The sequence below is a fragment of the Rhagoletis pomonella genome, unplaced genomic scaffold (assembly GCF_013731165.1).
Source record: "Rhagoletis pomonella isolate Grant_MI unplaced genomic scaffold, Rhpom_1.0 Rhpom_scaffold_00010, whole genome shotgun sequence".
NCBI classification, from domain to species: Eukaryota; Metazoa; Arthropoda; class Insecta; order Diptera; family Tephritidae; genus Rhagoletis; species Rhagoletis pomonella.
The window spans coordinates 17,327,135-17,349,228 of record NW_023458564.1 but is presented as its reverse complement, the minus strand read 5'-3'; the positions used below and the strand labels follow the sequence as shown (position 1 = coordinate 17,349,228).

The window sequence follows — 22,094 nt, the reverse complement described above, 5'->3', positions numbered from 1 at the left end:
ATATCTTGGGCTCGCATCCATCTCGCGTCCATCAAATTCAATCTGCTCAAAAAATAAAAATTAATAAATACATTAATTAATACATGCAAAACAAAAAAAAATTGAAAAAAAAATTGTTTTGCTTTATAATTTTTGGGAATATTTTTCATGTGAAATTCGCGATAGGGCCGATTAATTTCTGCTTTGTTCCTTTCGTCTACTTGTACTTAATATGCAGTTACTCCCTTCGAGTTGTAATCTGCTTTTTCCAATAGGCATGAACTGCATTTAAGGCTTGCTGGAAATAAACTATTAGAAGTAGTATGTAAATGTTTAAAAGTATATTTGTACATTTCCTGAAAAGCGTCAACCAAGAACGTTGGTTTTTAATAATTTTATAATTTACGGTCTTGTCCATTTTCCTCCATATAAAAACCATTATTTCGCTTTGCGATAAGATTTTGCAAATTTTTTTTAATAAAAAACATTTTATGCTACATACATATGTAGTGTGGATTTTTCATACATCTGGTTTTGCTTATAAATTCAATATAAATTACTTTAAAGTCTCGATAACAATGAGTTAAATGAATGCAAATAAATTTACGCTCTAAATACATTGCTTTTTACCGTTCCGCCGCCAGTCAACCGCTAACCACCCGCTGCATCCATCGCCCCACTTCGCTCAATTTGCAGCTATCGTGCAAATGCAACAGCTCGGAAACCAAAATGAGTCTGTGTATAGATTCTGACCGTTGGCCTGCAGTGCAATCAGCCGCTTCTGCACGTATTTCTGTTCGCATCTGGAGTTATAACCATTGGGCAATTGGCACAGATTCGAGCAGGTGTTTGAGCTGTAAAAACGAATGTGAAAAGAAAGTAAAGACGGTCAAACAAAAAATATTAATACATTTTAAATGAGCAGTAAAGGGCGAACGAGTAAAATAAGAAGACTGCTTGCATTACCAGCAAAAAAAAGGGGATTACCACAGAAATTAAAATGGAATTGAATTAACATTTTCGCTTCAAGAAGGCATTATTTTAACATGGACATGTCATTGGCCGTAAGAGCTTACCGGCAGCATTACCATCGAGCTAAGGGAGAACACCTTACAATATGGATTGATGAAAAACGAATTGATACCGCCTTATAAAGAAGCGAATGCAGAATGCATGGCTTAACAGATTCCAGAGAAGCGAACAAAGAATGCCTTACAGCGAACTTAAGTAAATTTAAATACGCTCGTTTGTACATCGGGCTATATATACATATATATAAGTAATCGTGGGAATAGTCAATAACAGACGAATAGCGAGGTATGTGGTCTGCTATTATGCAGTTATGAGGATTATAAAGAGTTTGTTTATGTCGGAAGTCCTCGTCAGGAGTACTCCAAATGGCATTGATATTCGACGCGACAGGTTTTTGGGAATAAAGTCATTGCTAGCTGGTTAATTACAGACCAGTACTCCCTCGGCAGCCTCATTCAGCTCATTCACTATGTCATGTGCTAAATCTTTGTTATCGCTGGAACTAGAGACACCAGTTGTTACAAATTCTTCAGAGCTTCCTCCAGAAAAGTCTTCATCTTTCAGAATTTATCGAATATGTATATTCAGGATCCATTTTCTGGAAAAACTAACAGTTTTCTATCCAAACGGGGAATCACATTATTTACTACTCAACGGACTACTGGTACATATGTGTACCACCATACCAGACGAATTGTATATTTAGATACCATTAACTAAAATTAACATAAAAACAATATTTTTTAATATTCTGCCACAATTTAAATATTCGTAAAAACTTTAATTCTGCTTTTCTGTAAATATTTTCGGCACTTCAGCATTCAATATAAAGTAAAAACCAACCACGCACATCATTTTGGCTGCGACGCAACTCACAAATAACAGTGTTGTGAACATAAAAATCAACAATAATTTAACGGAACCTTACAGAATGCATTCAGGAAAGCTTACAGACGATAAGGTACATTTCTCAACCCATGCACATTAAATTTTTATCTCTTAAGGATGTTTAAACTTTAAGTGGTACACATATGTATCATACGGGTCGAAAGGGTTAAGTGTTTTTTATAGACATATTGTATAAATAAATATATTTTTTTTACAGAAACGAATACTATTTTACCCGTAAACTACTATTTTTTGGGAAAATTTGGAAAGAGCAACAATATTTACAACATACATATATGCTAAGGGAGCTGAGCTGTGTGAACAAGACAATTGCCAGATCATCAAACCTTTTATTAAGGAATCATGGTTATGGATGAAACGATACCATGCAGGTAGCGATACTTTTACTTGGAAGTACTATCGATACCTGAAAAATATCGGCTCTAAAGTATCGATTCATTTGGCTATGAAGGTATTCCGTTTGACCTAAGTAAGTTAAGCTTTATTTTTTATGTCATAAATTAACGATTATCTGGTTTGACCGACCATAGAGTGGTGTTGTCTAGACATTTTTATCGAGAATGAGTTCAGCTCAATAAAAAAATCCCAAATAACCACGTTCTATAACTGTCAAAATAACTAAGTATTTACAAATGTACAAATCGTGCAATCCCTGCTTAAGATCTTTCTTTGTAATCAACTCTTTGTGGGGCTCTTTTTCTTCTTTGTTTCTTTTCATCAATGACAGAGGTGGACTTACTGCCTTTATTTTTTTCCGTTTAATGTGTAAAAAAAATAAACTGTAAAAAACCGAAAGTTGAAATTTTTTCTAAAAAAAAAAGATTTGTCAAAATGGACCAAGGGTTCAATTCCCGTTCTGCGTTATCGTGAATAGAAGAGTCAAAAATTCATATCGCAATAAGTGCGGTGTGAAAATGTTATTGTTACAGTTCACAATTGCTGTCCCATTTCCAGCTAGATCGCGCAAGTTCTGAACAAGTTTGATTTTCCGCAGGGTTAGTATCTTTAGATATATACACATACATGCATACATACATACATTTGCATTGCCTTCGCCATATGCATATAGTACGTATATGAAATTGGATTTACTTGCAAATGTTTCTGGACACAAATATATTCAGTTTAAAAACTATTCCCATTTCCGCTTTAATGCTTTTAGTACATACACAAACCATTCGTTCAATATTTCATTCATTTCTCTCTGTCTCATGCAAATGTGCCACCTTGTGTTTATAGTATTTATTATGGCTTTATTATATAGTAAACTTACGCGCATAATTCTGCCTTCACCATTTGTCGCGCTGTGCTTGGCTCATTTACCACAAACATCCAGTTCCCTAAAATGTTACCAAATTATTGCTACAATGAAATTGTTGAAATTGCCGCACTGTTTGGAAACCCACCTTTATTATTGAGGGCCGCTTGAGGTGTAATAAATTGTGAGGTGGTTTTACAGAGCGTTTCCCTACCGGGGCTTTGTCGTTTAGTTCGCGTTTTGGCGCCTTTGTCGGCACCGACGATGTCCAAGAGATCCATATTGAGTGAAACGTCGCGAGACAGTTTCGATGAGGATGAACTAGTTTGAGATGATGAAGTAATGCTAAAGTAGAATATTCAAAGTTAAAAACTCAACAAGAAATTGTTTATTGCATAGATGATTCTACCTGCGTTTCGCACGGTTAACGGTGGCTGGTGCCCCTTCTAGTTCGAATGATGACAACGCTGCGGTAAAATTCCCGCCCACTTCTACGCCCACCATACCGTCAACGTTGCGTGAAATGCGTTTTAGCCAAAACGCTGGGCTATTTGACGAAACTTTGTTCGCGCTGCCGGGCGCTCCGCTGCTGCTGCCTAGATTAAAGCTGCTCACTTGATTTTTATTGAGCCGTTGGCCAGCGGAAGTGTAAAACAGAAATCTGCAAAGAATTATATGTATATATCTATATGGAAATCATAGTCGAATTTAGAATTAGGGAATGGGATACCAGCAGCCCGGTTTCATTATTGACTATCGCTTATCGCTAATTTTGATCGGTAAAAATCTCCAAAATAATAGCAGGCGCTCCTAACAACGAGCAACAACTAGTTGCATCCGCGTCACACTGCCAGATTTGGCTGACGACGTGTCGCATGTGTTACCCTTCCGTGCTGTATACATTTAGAGAATTTTAGCGACGACTATTTAGCGTAGCGATTGTCAGAATTCCACTGCAGATCTCTTCGACAGTCCTTTCAAAATCTTCGAGATTTTAATCAAACTTACGTAGGAGTTTCTGTAGTTTGCGATTTTGTTATGATGAATGTATTTTCAGTATTGCTGGAAGCACCCGCTCCGACTCTGCCAGTATTTCGCCCACTATTCGCACTACTACCACCTGGAGTACCGTACTTGTATCCATTAAAGTCGTCACCGCTACCAAGTCCTGCATTGCCGCCGCCATTATACGGTCGATGACTTGAGAAGATAAAAGCTGGATCGTAGAAGACGGGCGTTTCGTGCCACGTCAGTGCCGTGAATTCATCCCAAGACTCATCGATGAGCAAGTTTTTGGCCTCATAACCCCATTTGTGAACGAGATGTTTGATGAGGTAACTGTGGGTTAAAGGATTCAACAATAAGGAAACATTATTTGGTGTAAGTAAGCATGTAAATGTTGTAGTTTGTAATCGCTGTAATTTATGTACTATGTACTGTACTAGCTAAAAATTCCTAAAAAGACTGGTTTAAAACAAAAATGTTCTATGGATGCCACTATAGAATTCCTCTGTAGAATTGCTCGATGATTCCGAAAATCGAGATATTTTTTTCTATGGAAAACTTTTAGAGATATTTGCAAATTAGAGTTATTCTGCTTTAAAAAGTAGTGGTTTCACTTAATCACGTATATCCCAGGAACCAATTGAATAATCGTAATACAAGATACTCCTCCATTTATACAGCTAAGGGATATGACTCACTAATTATCAATAGAACACTTACAGTGAAAATAACAAAGATCGGCTTACTATAACATATAGCTCCCATACAACTGATTGTTCAAATACAAGATTGTGCGATATAACTCCTTTATTTAGGCCGCTAAGCACATTAAACTGTGTTACCGCTTTACGTACCGATCCCAAACAACAGTGAAAATCACTTAGATTGGTGCTTTATAATGTATATCTTCCATACCTCTGATTTCTTAGATATGATTTTTTTTATATACATTTGTAACTCCTCTATATATGTATGCTGTGGATATAAAAACTTTGTCTAGCTCCCAAACGACTAATTTCAAATGCAGTAATCTGTTAAGGGATGTTGCGAATGTGGAATTTTAGACATCCGCGGATTCGAATGCGGTTGCGAATGCGGATGCGGATGTTTAAGCGCTAACATTCGCGGATGCGCATTTGTGCACAAGGGTATTATAAATTTTTTCATATAACGGTTATTTGTAACAGGCAAAACGAATCGAGATAGATATAGACAAATATATACATAAATGATCAGAATGAAAAGAGAAATCGTTTAAGCGGTGACTGTCTGTCCGTCCGTCCGTCTGTGCACACGATAACTCGAGTACAAATTGAGATATCTTAACGAAACTTGGTATGTGTACTTCGTTTGAGCGTTGGACGGATGGTATTGAAAATGAGCAAAATCGGAAGATAACCACGCCCACCTCCCATATAAAGGTAGTTTTGAGAAATACGAAAACTGCGATATTTTAGTAACTACTGGAGCTTATTCACTCAAATAAGAGTATTATAATTTTCTGGAAAATGTGTATATCTTGGGAACCACTCCACCTATTTCTCCCAAACTTGGCACAGTTGTTGGCCTTCACAAAACATACCAAACGGCTTAGAATTAAAAAAATCGGATAATAACCACGCCCACATCCCAAATTAGCAAACAATAGGCTTATAATAAAAGGTTGGGAAATGGGCGTGACCCCGCCCACTTATAACCACATATGTATATCTCGGTAACCGCTCGATCAATGTGTACCAAATTGGCATATTTTCTCGATAAAGAGGAATAAACTCCACTCAGTTTTCCGGTGTAATAAAAATTGGTCAATTCTTTACCATTTGGTCCATTTTTTGGTCCTAAAAATAATTTGGAAATGGCAACCGTGGTTGGCATCTGTTTATAAATTAAAATTCAATGTTGGCGTTTTAACGCTATACGGGTTCACTAGTAATTACTAATGTAATCAACATTTAACAACATAAAATTCAAGTTTTAAACTTCTACAGTGAATCAAGCATATGGAATTTGAAAAAAAGTATCAAAATGAGTCTATGCGCAGGCTTCTAGAAAAACATCTTATTAACCGACGAGAGTAAATTTCTAATATTTTGAATAAAAAAGCCTCTAAAAATATTGCGAGCAAAAAATTAAGATTTTCTCGAAAAGTTTGTACAATCACCATCAAACACGGCGGGGGCTCGATTATGGGCTGAGTCTATATGGCTGCATCTTTAGTCGGTAATCTAGTCTTCATTGAGTCTATGTACAATGAATAAAATAGATTATTTAAAAGTTTTGAGGAAAAATTGTGTCTAGAAACAGGATCTATCGACTAAACAACGATTCCAAGCATAGGTCCAACATTTTTAAAGAATGGGTTTTGCACTGAACAGCTAGGGCTCGTGAACACCCACCTATGGAGCATCTGTGGCCTTGGCCGAAAAATAAGGTAGAAGCCCATTTCCAACAAGGAATAAAAGGGAGCTAATTGAAATATGGGGCCAAATCCCTTTCGATATAGGAGAAGATCGTGTGTAATCAATGCCTAGAAGATTGAATGAGCTGCTAAAGTCAATTGGTATACAAACCAAATACTAAAAGTTAATACGCAATTAGTTTACGTACCTAATTTTTTAATGAAATTAGGGCTGGTTTCACAATGTCTGGTTAAACATCGTTATCAACGTTATCGACTCCATAACATATAACAGGGAACCGATAACGTCGATAAAGATGTTTAACCTGTAGTTAGTGTTAACCAGACATTGAAAAACTGGCCCTTAATCAGTTTAAATTTTCAAGACGCCTAAAATCATTAATATTTAAAATTAAATAAATTATTTATGACTATGTTTTACTTTAGTTTACTCTCTGTATAGAGTTAGGGCCGTTTTCTTGACTGCCTGTGCTTTGATTGCGCGTCAAATTTGTGGCTCCCATGCAGTCGATAACGTCGACAACAATATTTAACGGCAAAATAAATTTTAAAGGCAGTCTAGAAAACGGCCCTTAAATATTTAGGGCCATTTTCTTAAAGCCTGGTAGACACTAATCTCAGGTTAAACATGGTCATCGACGTTACCGACACCGTGTTATATGCATGGAGTGGAAAACGTCAATAATGATGTTAACCGGAGATTAGGATTAGTGTCAACCAGGCTTTGAGCAAATGGCCCTTATTATATAAACCTAATCATTTTTATTAAAAACTAGTTTTTATCCGCGGGTTTCAACCCACGTCTTTATACTAATATGAAAAAGAAAAACTTATGTAAAGATGTATTTTATTTCTGCTCTAATTTTACTATAGGAGAATACTGAAGGACAGTTGTATAGCTTGGGTGTTATGTAATGAAATGTAATAATAACTTTTTGGCACATCCGGTGTTTTTATTTACATTAAAATATCTCCAATAAATAATATATCGTCGTTTGAAGTACAAACCCGCTTATCAACAAAATGCAAAACCGCGTATGTAAAGTTGCATAAATTATTTTCTAGATAGTAAAAATACTCATATTTCAAAATGGTTATCTTTTTTTTATAAAGCACTCGCATTTCTGGCAAGTATATTTCAGTACGAATGGATAAGAATTGAGCCAAGAGCTTGTGTGTGCAAATCCAATTTTTGGAAGCAAATGTCAGTTACGCGGTTTTGCACTTTAAACGACGATATGTATGTAAGTAATAATAGTAATACCAATGTTGTAATATTAAAATTTTAGCTATCTGTTTTATTTGGAATAATAACTCTAATAATATTTCACAGCATGTTTTTAATACTTCAAAGCCTCTATTAACATAAATGCATTTTACAATGCAATTATCATAGATTTTATTTCCAATCAAGTTTTGGGTTTTACAAAAAATTGGAGGAATTTAAAAAATACCATGCGGAAATGAATTTAGCGACTATTTTTTTACATAATGACACGAATATTGTTTAATGTCTAACTATGCCATTAAAATTAGTGTCATTTAATTCCTAGTTTATCTCGTTATGTCTAACTGAACTTTCTATCTAATGTTCGGCTCCTCCGGAGCTTAGACTTTTTTACTTGTTCGTAATCGTTTTCCTATCATGTAATATACAAAGTATACTTTTTCTGAAAATATTTTTTTCTGGATCCGACCCTGCTTTAAATGAATCGTAAATTCAAAATTGAATGCATATAAAATACTTACTAAATACTAATCGCGATCAAGAACTTCTTATGAAAAGAGAATGTTGGGAATAATTGCCGTTTGCAAAATTTGTCAAATGAACGTAAAGGGTTCTTTGCGAGTTAGCTCAAATTACGTAAACCATCTGCGGAAACATCATCCAAAAACTTTCGAGGAAGCTAAGAAAAATGAAAATACAAAAAAAGTTGGACGAGGCTCCTCTTTCAGTCGCAACGTGCTAATAAACTTCATTTCGGACACATGCTAAACGTTGTCCATCATTGAACACCCGAGCTTTTTAAAATTATTTTCGGGAGAAAATGTCTCCAGCGGGCGTGCAATAACTAGGCAATTAGCCGACAGCTACGCGGAGTTCATAAAAAGTTTATCGGGTGCCCTAGCAAAAGTGGAGTATGTCTGTACAACAGCGGATATTTGGTCAGGTGGAAAAAGGTCATTATTCGGCATGACATGCCATTGGCTTGACACCGAAAACTTCTCAAGAAAGTCTGCAGCTTTAGCTTGTTGGAGGTTTAAAGGGACTCATTCTTTCTACCGGATAACTGAACTTATTAACAATATAAACAGGCAGTTTAGCATACTAGCCAGACAAATTGTTTATACGATAACGGACAACGGATCGAACTTCGTAAAAGCATTTAAAGAATTCGAAATTTCTCTTGGTAAGTAAAATTCTTATACCATGGCTTACGGCCAGAATTATTCACCCAAAACATTTATTTTGTTAAGTTTTACAAAGGTTTTAATTTTATATATGGGGTATTCTCTCTGAACGTTACCCACCCGCCAAAACATACTGTCCCTTTACTTTAAGGACTTATTTAAGCTCGATAACAGCCTCAACCTTCGTCTCTCGAACTTTAGCAGCTTAAAGAATTACCTATTCGTCCTTGTGAATACAAAAAATTTAATTTTTTAACTTCATTTCATTTCATTTGTTACCTATATCTTTATTCAACATTGCATTGAATTTTTGGAATTAATCATATCTTTGAAATTTCAAATCCCCAGATCCCGGTATTGTGATAACCACATCCCGAAAATTCCGAGATCGTAAAAATCGGAAAAATTAACATCCCTAATACACTGACTACGTATTCAAAATATTGCTGTAAAAGGCAAAAATAAGGTGTAGCGTTAAACTTGCTCCGTAAACGCTGAAAACTGGCTCTGTAAAATTCATTCAAAACTCAGCGCCAAAAGCTAGTCAGCTCTCATCTCATCTCATTCAAGTCACGTGCCATCAGAAATGTAGGGAACGGTAAAAGGGAGCGAGACTAACAAGCGAAAACAATAAAAATTAAATAAATCACGATGCAGACAATCCATCAGTTCATTGTTTTGTGACCGGCAGACGGTCCGTTCCGTCTAACTTTTGGTGATTGGGACAAGAAAACAGGTATTTTCTGAAGATATATGTGTATATATGTATGTATGTATGCGCGTACGTACTTTTGTATATTTACATATCGAAACGGAAAAAAGCCAAAAAGGTAACTGTTGTGTAACTGGCATTCCGTCATACCACCGCACAAACAAATTTCATATCTCCGCAAATACATATCCACATAGACTGTCTCACCAAAAAATTGTTTGTTGCTTTCCTAACCATATCGTCACCTAAAACATAAAAAGGCGTAACCAACAAAATTTTATTTTTGCATAAAATGATGTGGGGCCTTGTAATTCGATGAAATGTATCATAATCAATTAATTAGAAAATTTTGTTTTTTTTTTTGTTAAGACCTTTGCATATCATTTGACGACATACATATACTAAAATTTGTTCAGTATCATGCTACATTACAGAGTACAGTGCGGAAATTTCAGGCTTTCTATTAGGGACGAAATATTCAGGACCGATTATCAAAAAGTAAAATTGGCTCCGTATAAGATATTATGTTAACTAAACAAGAGGTCATACACAATTTCGCTATTTTTTAATCGTTTATTTAATAAAATTGAAGTATTAATACATACTGAAAAATATAGAAATTTGAATGTAAAATCTAAAAAATTTTATGGTATTTTATGAGGCATCTAACAATTCGAGGAACGGAAAAGTTTCCATTGCTCAGTCGAGCCGTGTTGGTCATTAAGTTCAACGTGCCTTCTCTTTTGCCCTAGTGCGTTTTTTGATTGGGTGAAAAGAGAAGGCACGCCCTTGTTGCGCACTTTCGCCACAATTATAACGAGTTGTCTCTTGTTATCTACGTTCTTTGATCTAAGTTGAAACTTGCAATGAAAAACTGGCGCTAAGGACCACCGCGGCGAGAATCCAGCAGATTTGGCAACACCACCTTGTGTGAATTCGCCTTGGAAAAAACAAACAAATATTTGTTAGTATGTAATACGTCGTTTTTATGTTATTTATGATGTGGTTCTACCTGTCTGATTCTTTAGAAAGCACAAGCCATCAATATATCGATAGTATCGTCGATATTTAACATCTCTAACTAAATTAAGTCTAAAGTGGTTTTGCTAGAAGATTAAGAAATTTTATTGGCCTTTTGTTAATTAGCTAATTCTAATTTGCCAACCCAATAAAAATTTATTGGCGTTCGAATGAAAATGAAAGCAAAAAAGTTAAGAATTTATCTTACCTATATGCCGCACTGACAAAAGAGTTTAGTAATATCAACTATAGTATACATATATGTATATATATATTTCTGTCAACATTAATTGGTTACAGTTACATGATTTGGTTATGGATAGTTATCAAATCTTGTTTGGAGAGAAATTTGTATGTTTGTATATTAGTTGAATCTTTTCTCAGTGCACTATTTGTTATAAGGAAAAATGAAAAAAGAAATAGAGTCTAAGCGGTAGAAGTTATAGCTACTATTTCGGAAAGCACCACATCTGCTTATCACACTTCTGTTTCTTTTAGGCGCATCAATATTACATAGTTACATCCCGAGCTAATAAAAGGGAGGTAAAAACTGCAGTTTCTTGCAGCTAAAAAATTTATAATACTGAAATACAAGGCCGAGGTGATTCGCTAAATTGTTAGCGAATATGTTACTTCAGCTTAAGCACGACTATTTGGAGTGGCAATTCATCTACGAGAGAAAACATCGAGAACAATCGAGATATTTTAACAATCGAGACAATCGACTTAAAAATCGCGGACTCGCCCATCACTAGATTCCAGTATTTTTTGGAAATGTACCGTTCGTGGAGTGGGGGGTGAGCAAATTATGTGGCAATTTTTCTTTATGACTTTAACCTTTCCCTCTCTAAACCCAACCGGTTTTTTTTTATCAACTGTCACCATGACTTTTTTTCTACATGCCTCCATATAGTCGAAACACTGTGCGACGATCCGGTGAAAATATCCTTTGACTCCGTACCCATGGGTGGTCAACGAAAACAAGGGTGCCCCCGAACGTAATGGAAGAAACTGTCCGCACTTATGATGAACAAATACATACCAAAGCTGGTTAAAACTATCTCAATGATATTAGAGTTCAAATTCTCAAATGTACTGCACAGTCGCCGGACCTAAGCAATATTAACATAGGAATTTTTCGCAAGCCTTAAAAAATTAGTGTGAAAACATTTCACAATCTAACGAAGATAATTTACTAGCATCACTGCCTATTAGATTCACAGAGGTTATTAAGAATGTGGGCTTTTATGCAGAATAATATTGATACCACCCATATATTTACACCGTCGTATTTCTTATCGCGTTTTAATCGTTTCATTTTGATTTGATGCCCATTGGTGATATTATAGAGCGATTAACTTACGTTGGATAATTGTCCACGTGTTCGCAGTAGGTTCTGCCCGGTCGAGCACAAGATGGTGTTTGTCCCGGCGGTGCTGGTACGAATTGGCATGGTGGCGCTCCATATAAGCCGCAAGACGGTACACTGTGCGCAGATGTTGTATAAACTAGTATCTGCAAAGAAAGAATTTGAATCAATTATAATTAGGCAATCTTGACCGAAATTTTTAATGTCCGATAGTAGTGCAAGAACAACTTAATTCATGAATATTGTTAAAAGGCAGGGATCATAAACAGTTACTTTTTTTCAATGGTTAAACTTGGCTAGATATTTTTAAGTGGAAAATATAAGTATTTTCCTAATAATAAACAAACCGCATATCCAAATTAAACAAGTTTGGCATCAACTAAAGCAGAACTAAAGTAGCTTTAAAATTGATATGTTTAAAGGAGGAAAGCCAGCTATTGAAAAATATTGCTATAAAAAATGTTTTTAATTACCATAGAACAAACCTTGGATCAGGTATATGCATTTCTTTTGTATTAATGCATAAAAAAAAAAATATAAATAGAAGTGGTAACCTTCGTTCGTTATCTCTGTTTAAAAACTATTTAAGTCCTCTTTCATTTGGTACCAAATTGTTTTAATTTGGACTAGCGGTTGGTTTATTATCCGGAAAGACTTTTATTTCGGACATACAAAAGTTTAACTGTTGAAAAAAAAATAACTGCTATTTACGGTCCCTGTTAAAAAGAGTGGGGGTTGTAATCGATATTTATTTAATTTTATTTCTCTAGACCTAAGGCTGCATATGTACGGACTATGAGGAGGCTGTCAGGCTTGCCGCAGATGGTGCTTCGTTGGAAAGAGTGGCGGATTCAGGATTTTATTTGGGGAGGGGCGATATGAATCGACTTGTCGAATAACGTTAAATTACAGGCATCTAACTTGATAGACAGCGGAGTGACCAATCGAAGCTATATGACCTACAAGCATGCAATCTGCTTGAATCCTCATTTATTTCTTGTAATTTTCATGAAGTCCGAATTAAAATGTTTTGTGTTATAATTTTACTTTAAGTAAGTTTCATGTGGTGAATTTGGCGCAAAGTCCATGTAATAAAACAATTATACTATTTTGTAAAAAAGCACAAGATAAATATTTATGCTCTGGGTTTATTAAAGCAGTAGGTATATATTTGTGTATATTACATAAATACTTATTTTTTGCTTTTAATATCTATCAAATGAGGGATGTAATTAAGTAACTTAACAACTTATTCGGAATTTTGATTATAATAATTTAAATTGCAAACTAAAGTTTGCGCTTGCGCAGTTTAATCTTAGTTTGGCATATTTAAACAAAGTTGATCTGAAACCCAACAAAAGTTAAATGACATTTAATTAACAATCCACAATTAAACTTAAGTGCCATTTAAATATGCATTTGAAATTGGTCCTTAGTTTATAGCAGCCAGCTCGGGCGTTTAAACCAAGTTTAAACCACGACAGTGCACTGAAAAACTGGCCCTAACTAAGTGTACGTGTAAAAGTGCTAGACCTATCAGTCTCTTTTCATTCATGGTACTATGGAACCATGTTTTTAATTAGCGAAGGGTAACTTCTTTCTGAGGTAGCGTTACTAGCAAGAAGTGTAGTCAGAATGCGGAGAAGTTTGTTAATCAATGGAAAAGCATATTCGTCGTCCCAAGGCGTTACAAAGAACTTCTGCTGCTGATTTTTTCGCTTACCCCATTTGTTCATCGTTCTGACCACACTTTATACTCTCCTTCCAAACTGATAGCGTATTATATTCCCTAATTTTATACATATGTATGGAAATAATAGTTCAACTACATATTACCTTTCGATAATAATCTTCAGCGCTAGATGCCGATAATTAGCCCGAAAATTTAATCTATCCGCTCTCCGAGCAAGGACATTGTCCAAATAGTATAATTCCTTCGGGATATCGGTAACTAACGCGGCAAACGCTTTTTCTACGCATTTTGCTTTTATCCCCCTAGGAATGTCTGGTTACACAGTTGAATGTAAAATTTTCTACATTCATTGCGGAAAACGATAAAAAGTAGTATCAAAAAGCTTGATTCGACATGCATACATATAGTTCTTATCATAACTTTACGACACTCACATATTGGCAAGATTTCACCATTTGCTTTAAAAATGTTTAATTTTAAGTATAGTTTTTTAAAAGCATAGCATATTTTTTTAACAGAAACCATATAAATCCAAGTCTCCATCTTTGTGCACAATTAAAAAAGAAATCAACAAACTTTGTAAAAATTTCGAGCTTTTGAATTCGATTTTTTTCGAAACTTTTTGAGTATGCAGTTTTGTAGTCCAATTTCAAGTACCATTAATTTTTTTCGTCGAAGGTGTTGCTCATTTGCTCCATATAACAAAAAAATCATCGAAAATGTTTTGTATGGAATAAAATGGTCAACAAAAAAAAAAAACCAAAAATAAGTTACTTTAAACTTGCAGTAAAATTGAATGGGCTAAAAAACTGCTTAATATTTCTTAAAATCGAAGTAAAAAGTGCGAAATTTTCAAGAAAGTTTGTTGATTTTTTAAAACGTTGCACAGAGATTCAAGCTTGGATTTATAGGGTTTTTGTTAAAGATTATACTATATTTTTATAAAAAAAAATTATAAATATAAATTAATAGTATTTGCATACCCATACGGAGCGAAAAAACAGAAAGCTCCCGAAAAAATTGGGTACAATAAAGTGTTATAGTTTACCAAGAGGACTGCGATGTTCTTCGACATTACTCCTGATACTTATTCATTAGCTGTTTAATTTGGTCGTAGTTTATCTGGTAACGGTATGAATCTTAATGGTCTCTGTGGAACAACTTAGTGGCCTAAGCTAGCTAAACCTAATCTAACCTATATATGCCAAACTATAGCAGAGTTGTTGTTTCTAATTTACTTTGGCAGATCGACAAACCTAGAAGCTCTTCTTACCTATGCGCTTAAGCCGATAATTTTTTATATTTATATGCTTAAAATAAAATATTCTTGGGATTATCTACGGAAATGTGTCTAATTTTATAGAAAAATGATCTCAATTTTCAAAATCTGAAATATAATCCGGCTAGATTTTTTAATAGTATTTTTACAATCGTTCGTCTTAGAATTGAAATAAAAAAAATCGAAATCATGAAAACATGAAAACATATGGGAACTAAATACTCCTGAATTTCGAGAGATTTCGGGAAAGTTCAGATTTCAGTGTAGTGGAAATGTACTCTTATGTACAACTGTTAAGAGCCAAAAATTTAAATACGATAGTTTCAAAAATGTCTTCTTATTACATCATTTCGAAAAATTTCACATACAATTGGAAGTGTGAAGAGTATTAAACAAAATTATACGGAATAAATTTTACCAAGATAAATTCTTAAAAGCAATTCAGTACGTTATGCAAATAGATAAATATGGATGATTTTCTAGTATCTAAAACTGGAATACCTAATTTTTCTATTTCACATCTACAAGAGATCACGGGGTCTAATAGAGTTACTTATTGGGCCAAATTACACGAGAGTAAAAATTGCGTGCAAAAATTGCCGCAGCGGCCCTGGTGTGCAATTTTGGCGCATTTCTTTCGCCTCCTCTGTTCCTCTCCACTTTCACAAGTCGTTCTGCGCGCGCAATTTTTACATTCGTGTAATTTGGCCCAGTGAGTTTAACCTCGCGTTAAAACATCTGTATTGAACATTCATCCAGTCAAGAAGAAAAATTCCCGAAGACAAATTGCCTGCGTATCGGGTTTCGAAACGAGTATATGTTTTTTCGATACCTACTTACTCAGTACTTAGTTCAAAAGTATCGATACCAAAATTACTTGGTATCGAACGTAAAGTATCAAGTATGTACTTGTATTTACTCCTATCGTTTCATCCCACGGATATCTTGTCTGTATGTACACTGAAATAGTTTTCTCACAGAATTCTTTGAATTTAGGTGAACTTCTTATTACAGCAAGAAAAATTGCAATTGCGCCAACTGAAATTTCTTTCATATGGGAAGCAGGCATAGATAGATAGATAATTAATAGAGGTATGCACTGCGACCAAGAGATCTATTGTGCTCTCAACTATTTACAGTACCTCATCTAATCCTAGAGAGCCCAAAAATTTGAGGAGATCCCCAGGGATTAGCGATTGTATTGATTCGTCACTTGGCCAGTATTGGCCCAGGTACCTCTCCCGTCTTCTCGCGACCGCCTCGCATTCGCTAAGCAGGTGCACAGGAGTCTCCTCAGTCACAGGCATAAGTTTTGTCCGATATAAGTGGTTTTGAAAAAGGTTAATTGCACACGTATACTAAGTTATACATATTTTTACAACAAAAATTTGCGGTGCCACGTCCATTTTCGAAAATTTATTTTAATTGCTATATTTATCTCTTTAACTTCTTCTTCTATGTCAACTTTAAGAAATTTATCTATGTGTGTTACGGAAATTTGCAATAATTTACATTTTTAAAAATTGTAATTTAGCTGCAAATAGAGAAAATTTTTTTCGAGGATGCGCAAAGTAAGCCAAATGTTGCATCACTTCGTTTCATATACTTTTCGGGAAACATAATTAAATTTTCAAAAGCGATCAGCTGTTACTAGTTTGTCAACTTCTTTCTAATTATAAGATAAGATGGAAAACCTATAAACGACAGCGCAACAACAACATCATATAGGTTAAATGCAACGTATGTAGTAACACTTGTGAGAATGACAAATTTTGAAAGAAGTACTAATTTTGTTGTTTTCCTTACAAAATAGTTATTGTATGGACCTATGTATTTATTACATACTTACTAGCAGAGCACCAGACGTCGTTCGGGGTAAACAAATCCAAATATAAAACAGTAAAACAAATATACAGTTCAGCATAATTTAAAGGAGACAAACTATTTTCTTTGTTTACATCAAGGCATCCTTATGGACCATACTTTTAGCTTTATCGTGCCTTAACTAATATATATTGATCATCACTTGTCCTACAAATCTTGTTCCATTATTAATATTCAGGGGATTGAGGTAACGAGCAAATTTCTAAATTAAAATTATCCTACTACGGTACATTCCGTTTAGCTGCCTATTCGATTAGCTGTTTTAGTATAGCTGTAATATAGTAAATCTACAAGCCTGCAGGTCCCAGGTTCGATCCTCGGTTGGAGCGATAGCCAAATTTTTTTTTTTTATTGTTACTTTAATATTTTTTTTTTAATCTAGTTCGATTTATGTTTTTAATTTTACTTTATTTTATTTTCGTTTGTTTAATTTTATTTAAATTTTTTTTTTATCAAAAACAACTAATTAAAAACAACTTTAAAAAAATATAGAAGTTATAATTGAATGAATAAAAATAAAATAAATGAGTATTCTACTGGCCGTGGGATTCGAACCTATGACCTCGCGGCTCGCAAATCCGCATTGCTGCCATCTGTCAAGGCACAATTTTGATCAGATCGATTGCGGCGTTAATCCGGATCAACGTTGCCGTCTCTCTATGCTTTAAAAGAATGCTTGTGATGAGCGTACTGCTCACGTGAGTTAGCTTTGCCGACCACTGTTTTTGAGCCCGATTGTATGCTCTCTAGGGAAACCAAGCAGTTTTCCTGAACGTTGAGATTTAGTTTTCTGAATTTATGCAAAATTATTCGCACCGGTCGAAAGAAATCACCTAGTCAGTTTTAACATACATATGTATGTATGTATGTATATACTATCGGATGTTAACAAAGGAGATTTGTGCAACCAAATCAAAGATAGTTGAAGCCGTAAATAAATTAAGAAAATTGCATTCCCACGTATTGATGCAATAACACACAATGGCGTATTTAGCACGGGTGGCACCCGGTGTGGATATTCAAGTTTCACCGCAATGTAAATATGTATGATTTTTAATTAATATTCAGGTTACAATATTATGATATCAATTGTATTGCTTCTGTATTTCTTCCGTTGCATCATCATAATCATTTGTTGTATTATCATTAAACTATAATCCAAGTAAATATATTTGTAAAAATTTTGTTTATAATTATGGGGTACATACTTTTAGGTTTCATTTTCTGCATAAAAATCCGCAGTCTAATCATGAGAATCGATTACTTTTGATGAACTCTGTATATCATCAGTTTATGTATCTCTTAACCACTTCCAGTTTAGCCTGTTTGGATTTTCTCTGCTGAAACCTACTTTTCCTTTCTAGTTAAGACAAAATCGACTTACAAGACTTTCAAATTGAAAAAGAAAAGAAAAATAAAAGTGCCAAAAAAGGTGCCATTCTTTTTAATTTATCCCATTTAGCATTAAAATTAGAAACATTCCTAAAAGAAAAGACCAATGCCAAAGTAAGATAAAATAGTTGTATACACTATAGAAATTAGAAAATTTTAGTTGGAAAAAAGAAGTATACGCAAAGGATTTCCCAAAAATGTATTGAAATATTACTATTTTTCAAAAGTGCCAATTTGGCACTTTGTGCCAAAGTGAAAAATTAAGTGCCATTTGAAGTAAAATAGGGCCAAAAATGACTCGGTTTGAGCCAAGTTGGCAGCCCTGCATGGGAGTGCTTATTGACGCAGAAATATTGGGGTTAAAATCTGCTGTACAAAGCATGATATTTGGGTCAAAGATTTCGAAGTAATCATATCGCAAAGTGAAGTGAATTAGAAAAAAGCGAAAAACTACAAAAAATTTAGTAGACCAAAAAAGTAAGTAGCTACAAATTTATTAATATAATCAGAAATATTATCGAAATGTATCATTTAGAAAAGGGTTTAAATGGAAAACCATGAAAATAAAAAAAGTGATGTGAAATATATTGTTTAAGATAGTTTTTTTGTTGTTTTTTGCACGCGTTTCCATATGGCAATGCTAGGCCGCTTTGATTTGGTGGACTTGGGCGAGCCTAGGATATTGACCAAAAAATTCCAAATTTCACACAGATTTTCCTTAAAGCATAATGAACCATATTTTTGCTATTACCAATCAAAAAAGCGGATTTTCGGCCCACGCTAATGCACAATGTACATTAAGGAAGTACATAACAAAATTAAAAAATATATGCCTTGTTGCCTTTTTCCAAGTTTTTAGTGAATTAAAATCCTACATTTCTACATTTCGGGGGGGATCAGAACACCTACGGTAAATGTTTGGGCAAATATTTGATCACATGGAGAATTGTAGAATTGTATCTACTTTCAATTGGTACTAAACCCTTCTTTGTATTTTAAAATTCATTACTTGAATTAATACGCAATATCGACATCAATTACCCCACTGTGTGGCGTTGCTATTTTTTTATTTATCTCTTATTTATGGCCCCCATTATCGATTCTGAAAAAATCAGCTAAATATGTATACATTTTCACAAACAAACTTCAGAGTTTTTCGGGTTAATATCATGAACAGACATTCGCACAAAACATTTTGAAACACAAAGATTTGATTTTGAATACTTATTTTTAGAAATTAGTAGAGAGAAGTGTCAGTGTTACTATGATATAGGGAAACTAGTGGTATTAAGTAAAAGGCGTTGCAAAGCAGAGAAGAAATACATACTGACAGTGTAATAAAGTAAAATTTTTTTGCCATTAACCAAGTGTTTTATTTAATAATCCACTGATGAAACTCAGAGTAAGAAAGTAATTGGTATCCATATCAATAGATTTCTTGCATTTAAAAATTATCAAAATTGATAAATGAATATATATGTATATATTATTGATAACTTGACTAAAATGTTTTCAAACATCAGTTATTAATCGGCGAAAAACGTAGTGAAGATTTGCGTAAGCTGTTATTTTTTGACGATCGAAAGTCACCCCAAAAAAGTGGCCACCCCTCACGCTCACTGTAGCAACGCCACTGATAACATTTACATATGTACGCACTTGTTTGGTACCCGTAAAACGATGCAAATAAATTTCAAGCTATAAAATATGCATAGAAACAATTCTACTTACCACATAAATAAAACTAAAGCCATAATTACTATAAAAGTGAGAAATAATACTCTTCATTGTGACATAGATGTGGAGATATGTACGAGTAGTTTGTGCATTTGTGTGTTTTGGCGTTGCAGGCTGAAAACAGCTGTAAAGAAGAAACAATAAAAACAATAAACTTTTTGTTAGTAAATTGATTGGCAAACAATTTGGCTGGTAAACATTAACATGCATGTGTGATAAAAGATCAGCAAAGTATGTATATATGTATGTACAAAGTGGACATGTTTGTAAATATGTAATAAAAGAGTTCATTGATTGGCGTGAGTGGGTTTGCGCACGCAGCTATTGACAAATCTTTATAATCGTACTATTGGTTATATATGTATATCGCTTGTGCAAAAAATCATAGTAAAACATCTAAGTATATACTATTTACATACAAATATTCATATTCACCCGCTTACTTAAGTTTAGTTTACAAATGCAAAATAACCGAGGAAATATGCTTATGTATATAATGAGTAATGGATTTGTTTTCTCAACTCCCTTTATGTATATATGTATGTACATATGTGATATAATAAAATGCCAATAGATTGGCCATAAATCATCTAATATAAAAAACCTTGTGACCAAAGTGAAAGCGATTTCCCTTGAGCAAAGACAAATACATATGTAATTAGTCAAAACAAATTGTATTTACCAAATTTACAATAAAACTAATCAAAAAAACGTTGCCTTCACAACACTTTATTAAAATGTTGGGATGACGTCGTTGATACATAACAAAATTAAAAAAAAAAAAAAAAAACAAGTAAATTTTATATACCCGGCGCAGTTATCAACTATCATCGTTCCAATCTTCTTCAAAATACTTACAAGTTTATAACAGTCTTAAGCTGATGCCACATAAAACGTTTGCTTCGCTTTACGTGACAGATTCGCTTTGACAGCTAAGATGAATTGTATGAAAATGCACAAAGCATGCCACATAGATCGTTGAAGCTGCAGCGCGAAGCGAAAAGATGGTCAACTCCCATCTTTTTGCGCGCTTTGACAATCAGCCGGTTTAATATTTATATTGTTTCGTCCAAATTCGAATTATCACGCAGAAACATAAAACTTAATTACATTGCTAATAATTTTAAAGTAAAATATATAAAATCCACAGCAATTTTGACGAGTAAAAAAGCAGTACAAATTTGTTTCCTTGGCGTTCATTGTGGCATACCTTTTGCGTCTGGCGCTTTGTTGGCAAAGTTATAAATGTCACACAAAGCTACAAAGTTTTATCTGGCATCAGCTTTATTTATTGTTAAGATATTGTTGTAGGTATTAACTTGAATAAATTAGCGTCTTCAGTCGTTGAAATATCGGAGTTTTCGTATATCTGAACGGGAAGTCTGTGCAATGTTAGTCCGATTTAAATAATTTTCAACTAATTGCTTTTACGAATTGTTAAGTGCACCGGGTTTTCAAAGATTTTCAAAACATTTCTTAGCTGGATCATAAGCAAGGCTCGTACAAAGTTTGGTAAGGATTGGTGAAGCGGTTTCGCCCATTTTCAACAGCAACCTACCTTGGACATAGGGAAAACTATATACCAAATTTCGTTGAGATATCTAAATTTTTGCTCGAGTTATCGTGTACACGGACAGACGGACGCACAGACAGACAGACTTGGCTTCATCGATTTCTCTTTTCATTCTGATTACTTATGTATACATTTGTCTATATATATCGCTTTTAGCTACAGCCAGGCACATAAATGCGCTTTCCAATGTTGAATTTCCATCAACACCACAGCACGCAATTTGTACGGATAACCACCCACCAGTACTGCTGGAGTCAATCGCTACTTTTGAACCGCTACTGCACCGACTCCTAGGTAACTAGCTACTCTATTAATCCGTGGTAGTGCAGAGTCCAACCAGATATCGAAAAACTACGACAGAGGGCGTTCATAAATCACGCAAGTGACTTTGGTAACTCCCGGTAGTGCAGAGAGGGCCGAT

General features: G+C 34.4%; 1 protein-coding gene across 2 annotated transcripts in view; it reads right to left on the bottom strand.

The window, feature by feature from the left end:
• Window positions 1-448: 448 nt before the first annotated feature.
• Window positions 449-22,094, bottom strand: part of LOC118746100 (protein spaetzle 5-like) — a gene marked incomplete at its 3' end in the record, with an annotated part of 45,759 nt that continues 24,113 nt past the window's right edge. The window contains 7 exon segments of one of the 2 annotated variants that reach the window (XM_036479873.1): window positions 449-833; window positions 3,194-3,260; window positions 3,327-3,523; window positions 3,588-3,839; window positions 4,187-4,516; window positions 12,110-12,261; window positions 20,095-20,224. In XM_036479873.1, coding sequence (XP_036335766.1) covers window positions 665-833; window positions 3,194-3,260; window positions 3,327-3,523; window positions 3,588-3,839; window positions 4,187-4,516; window positions 12,110-12,261; window positions 20,095-20,151 — 1,224 coding nt within the window. In that variant the 5' untranslated portion in view covers window positions 20,152-20,224. 2 annotated transcript variants of the gene reach the window in all.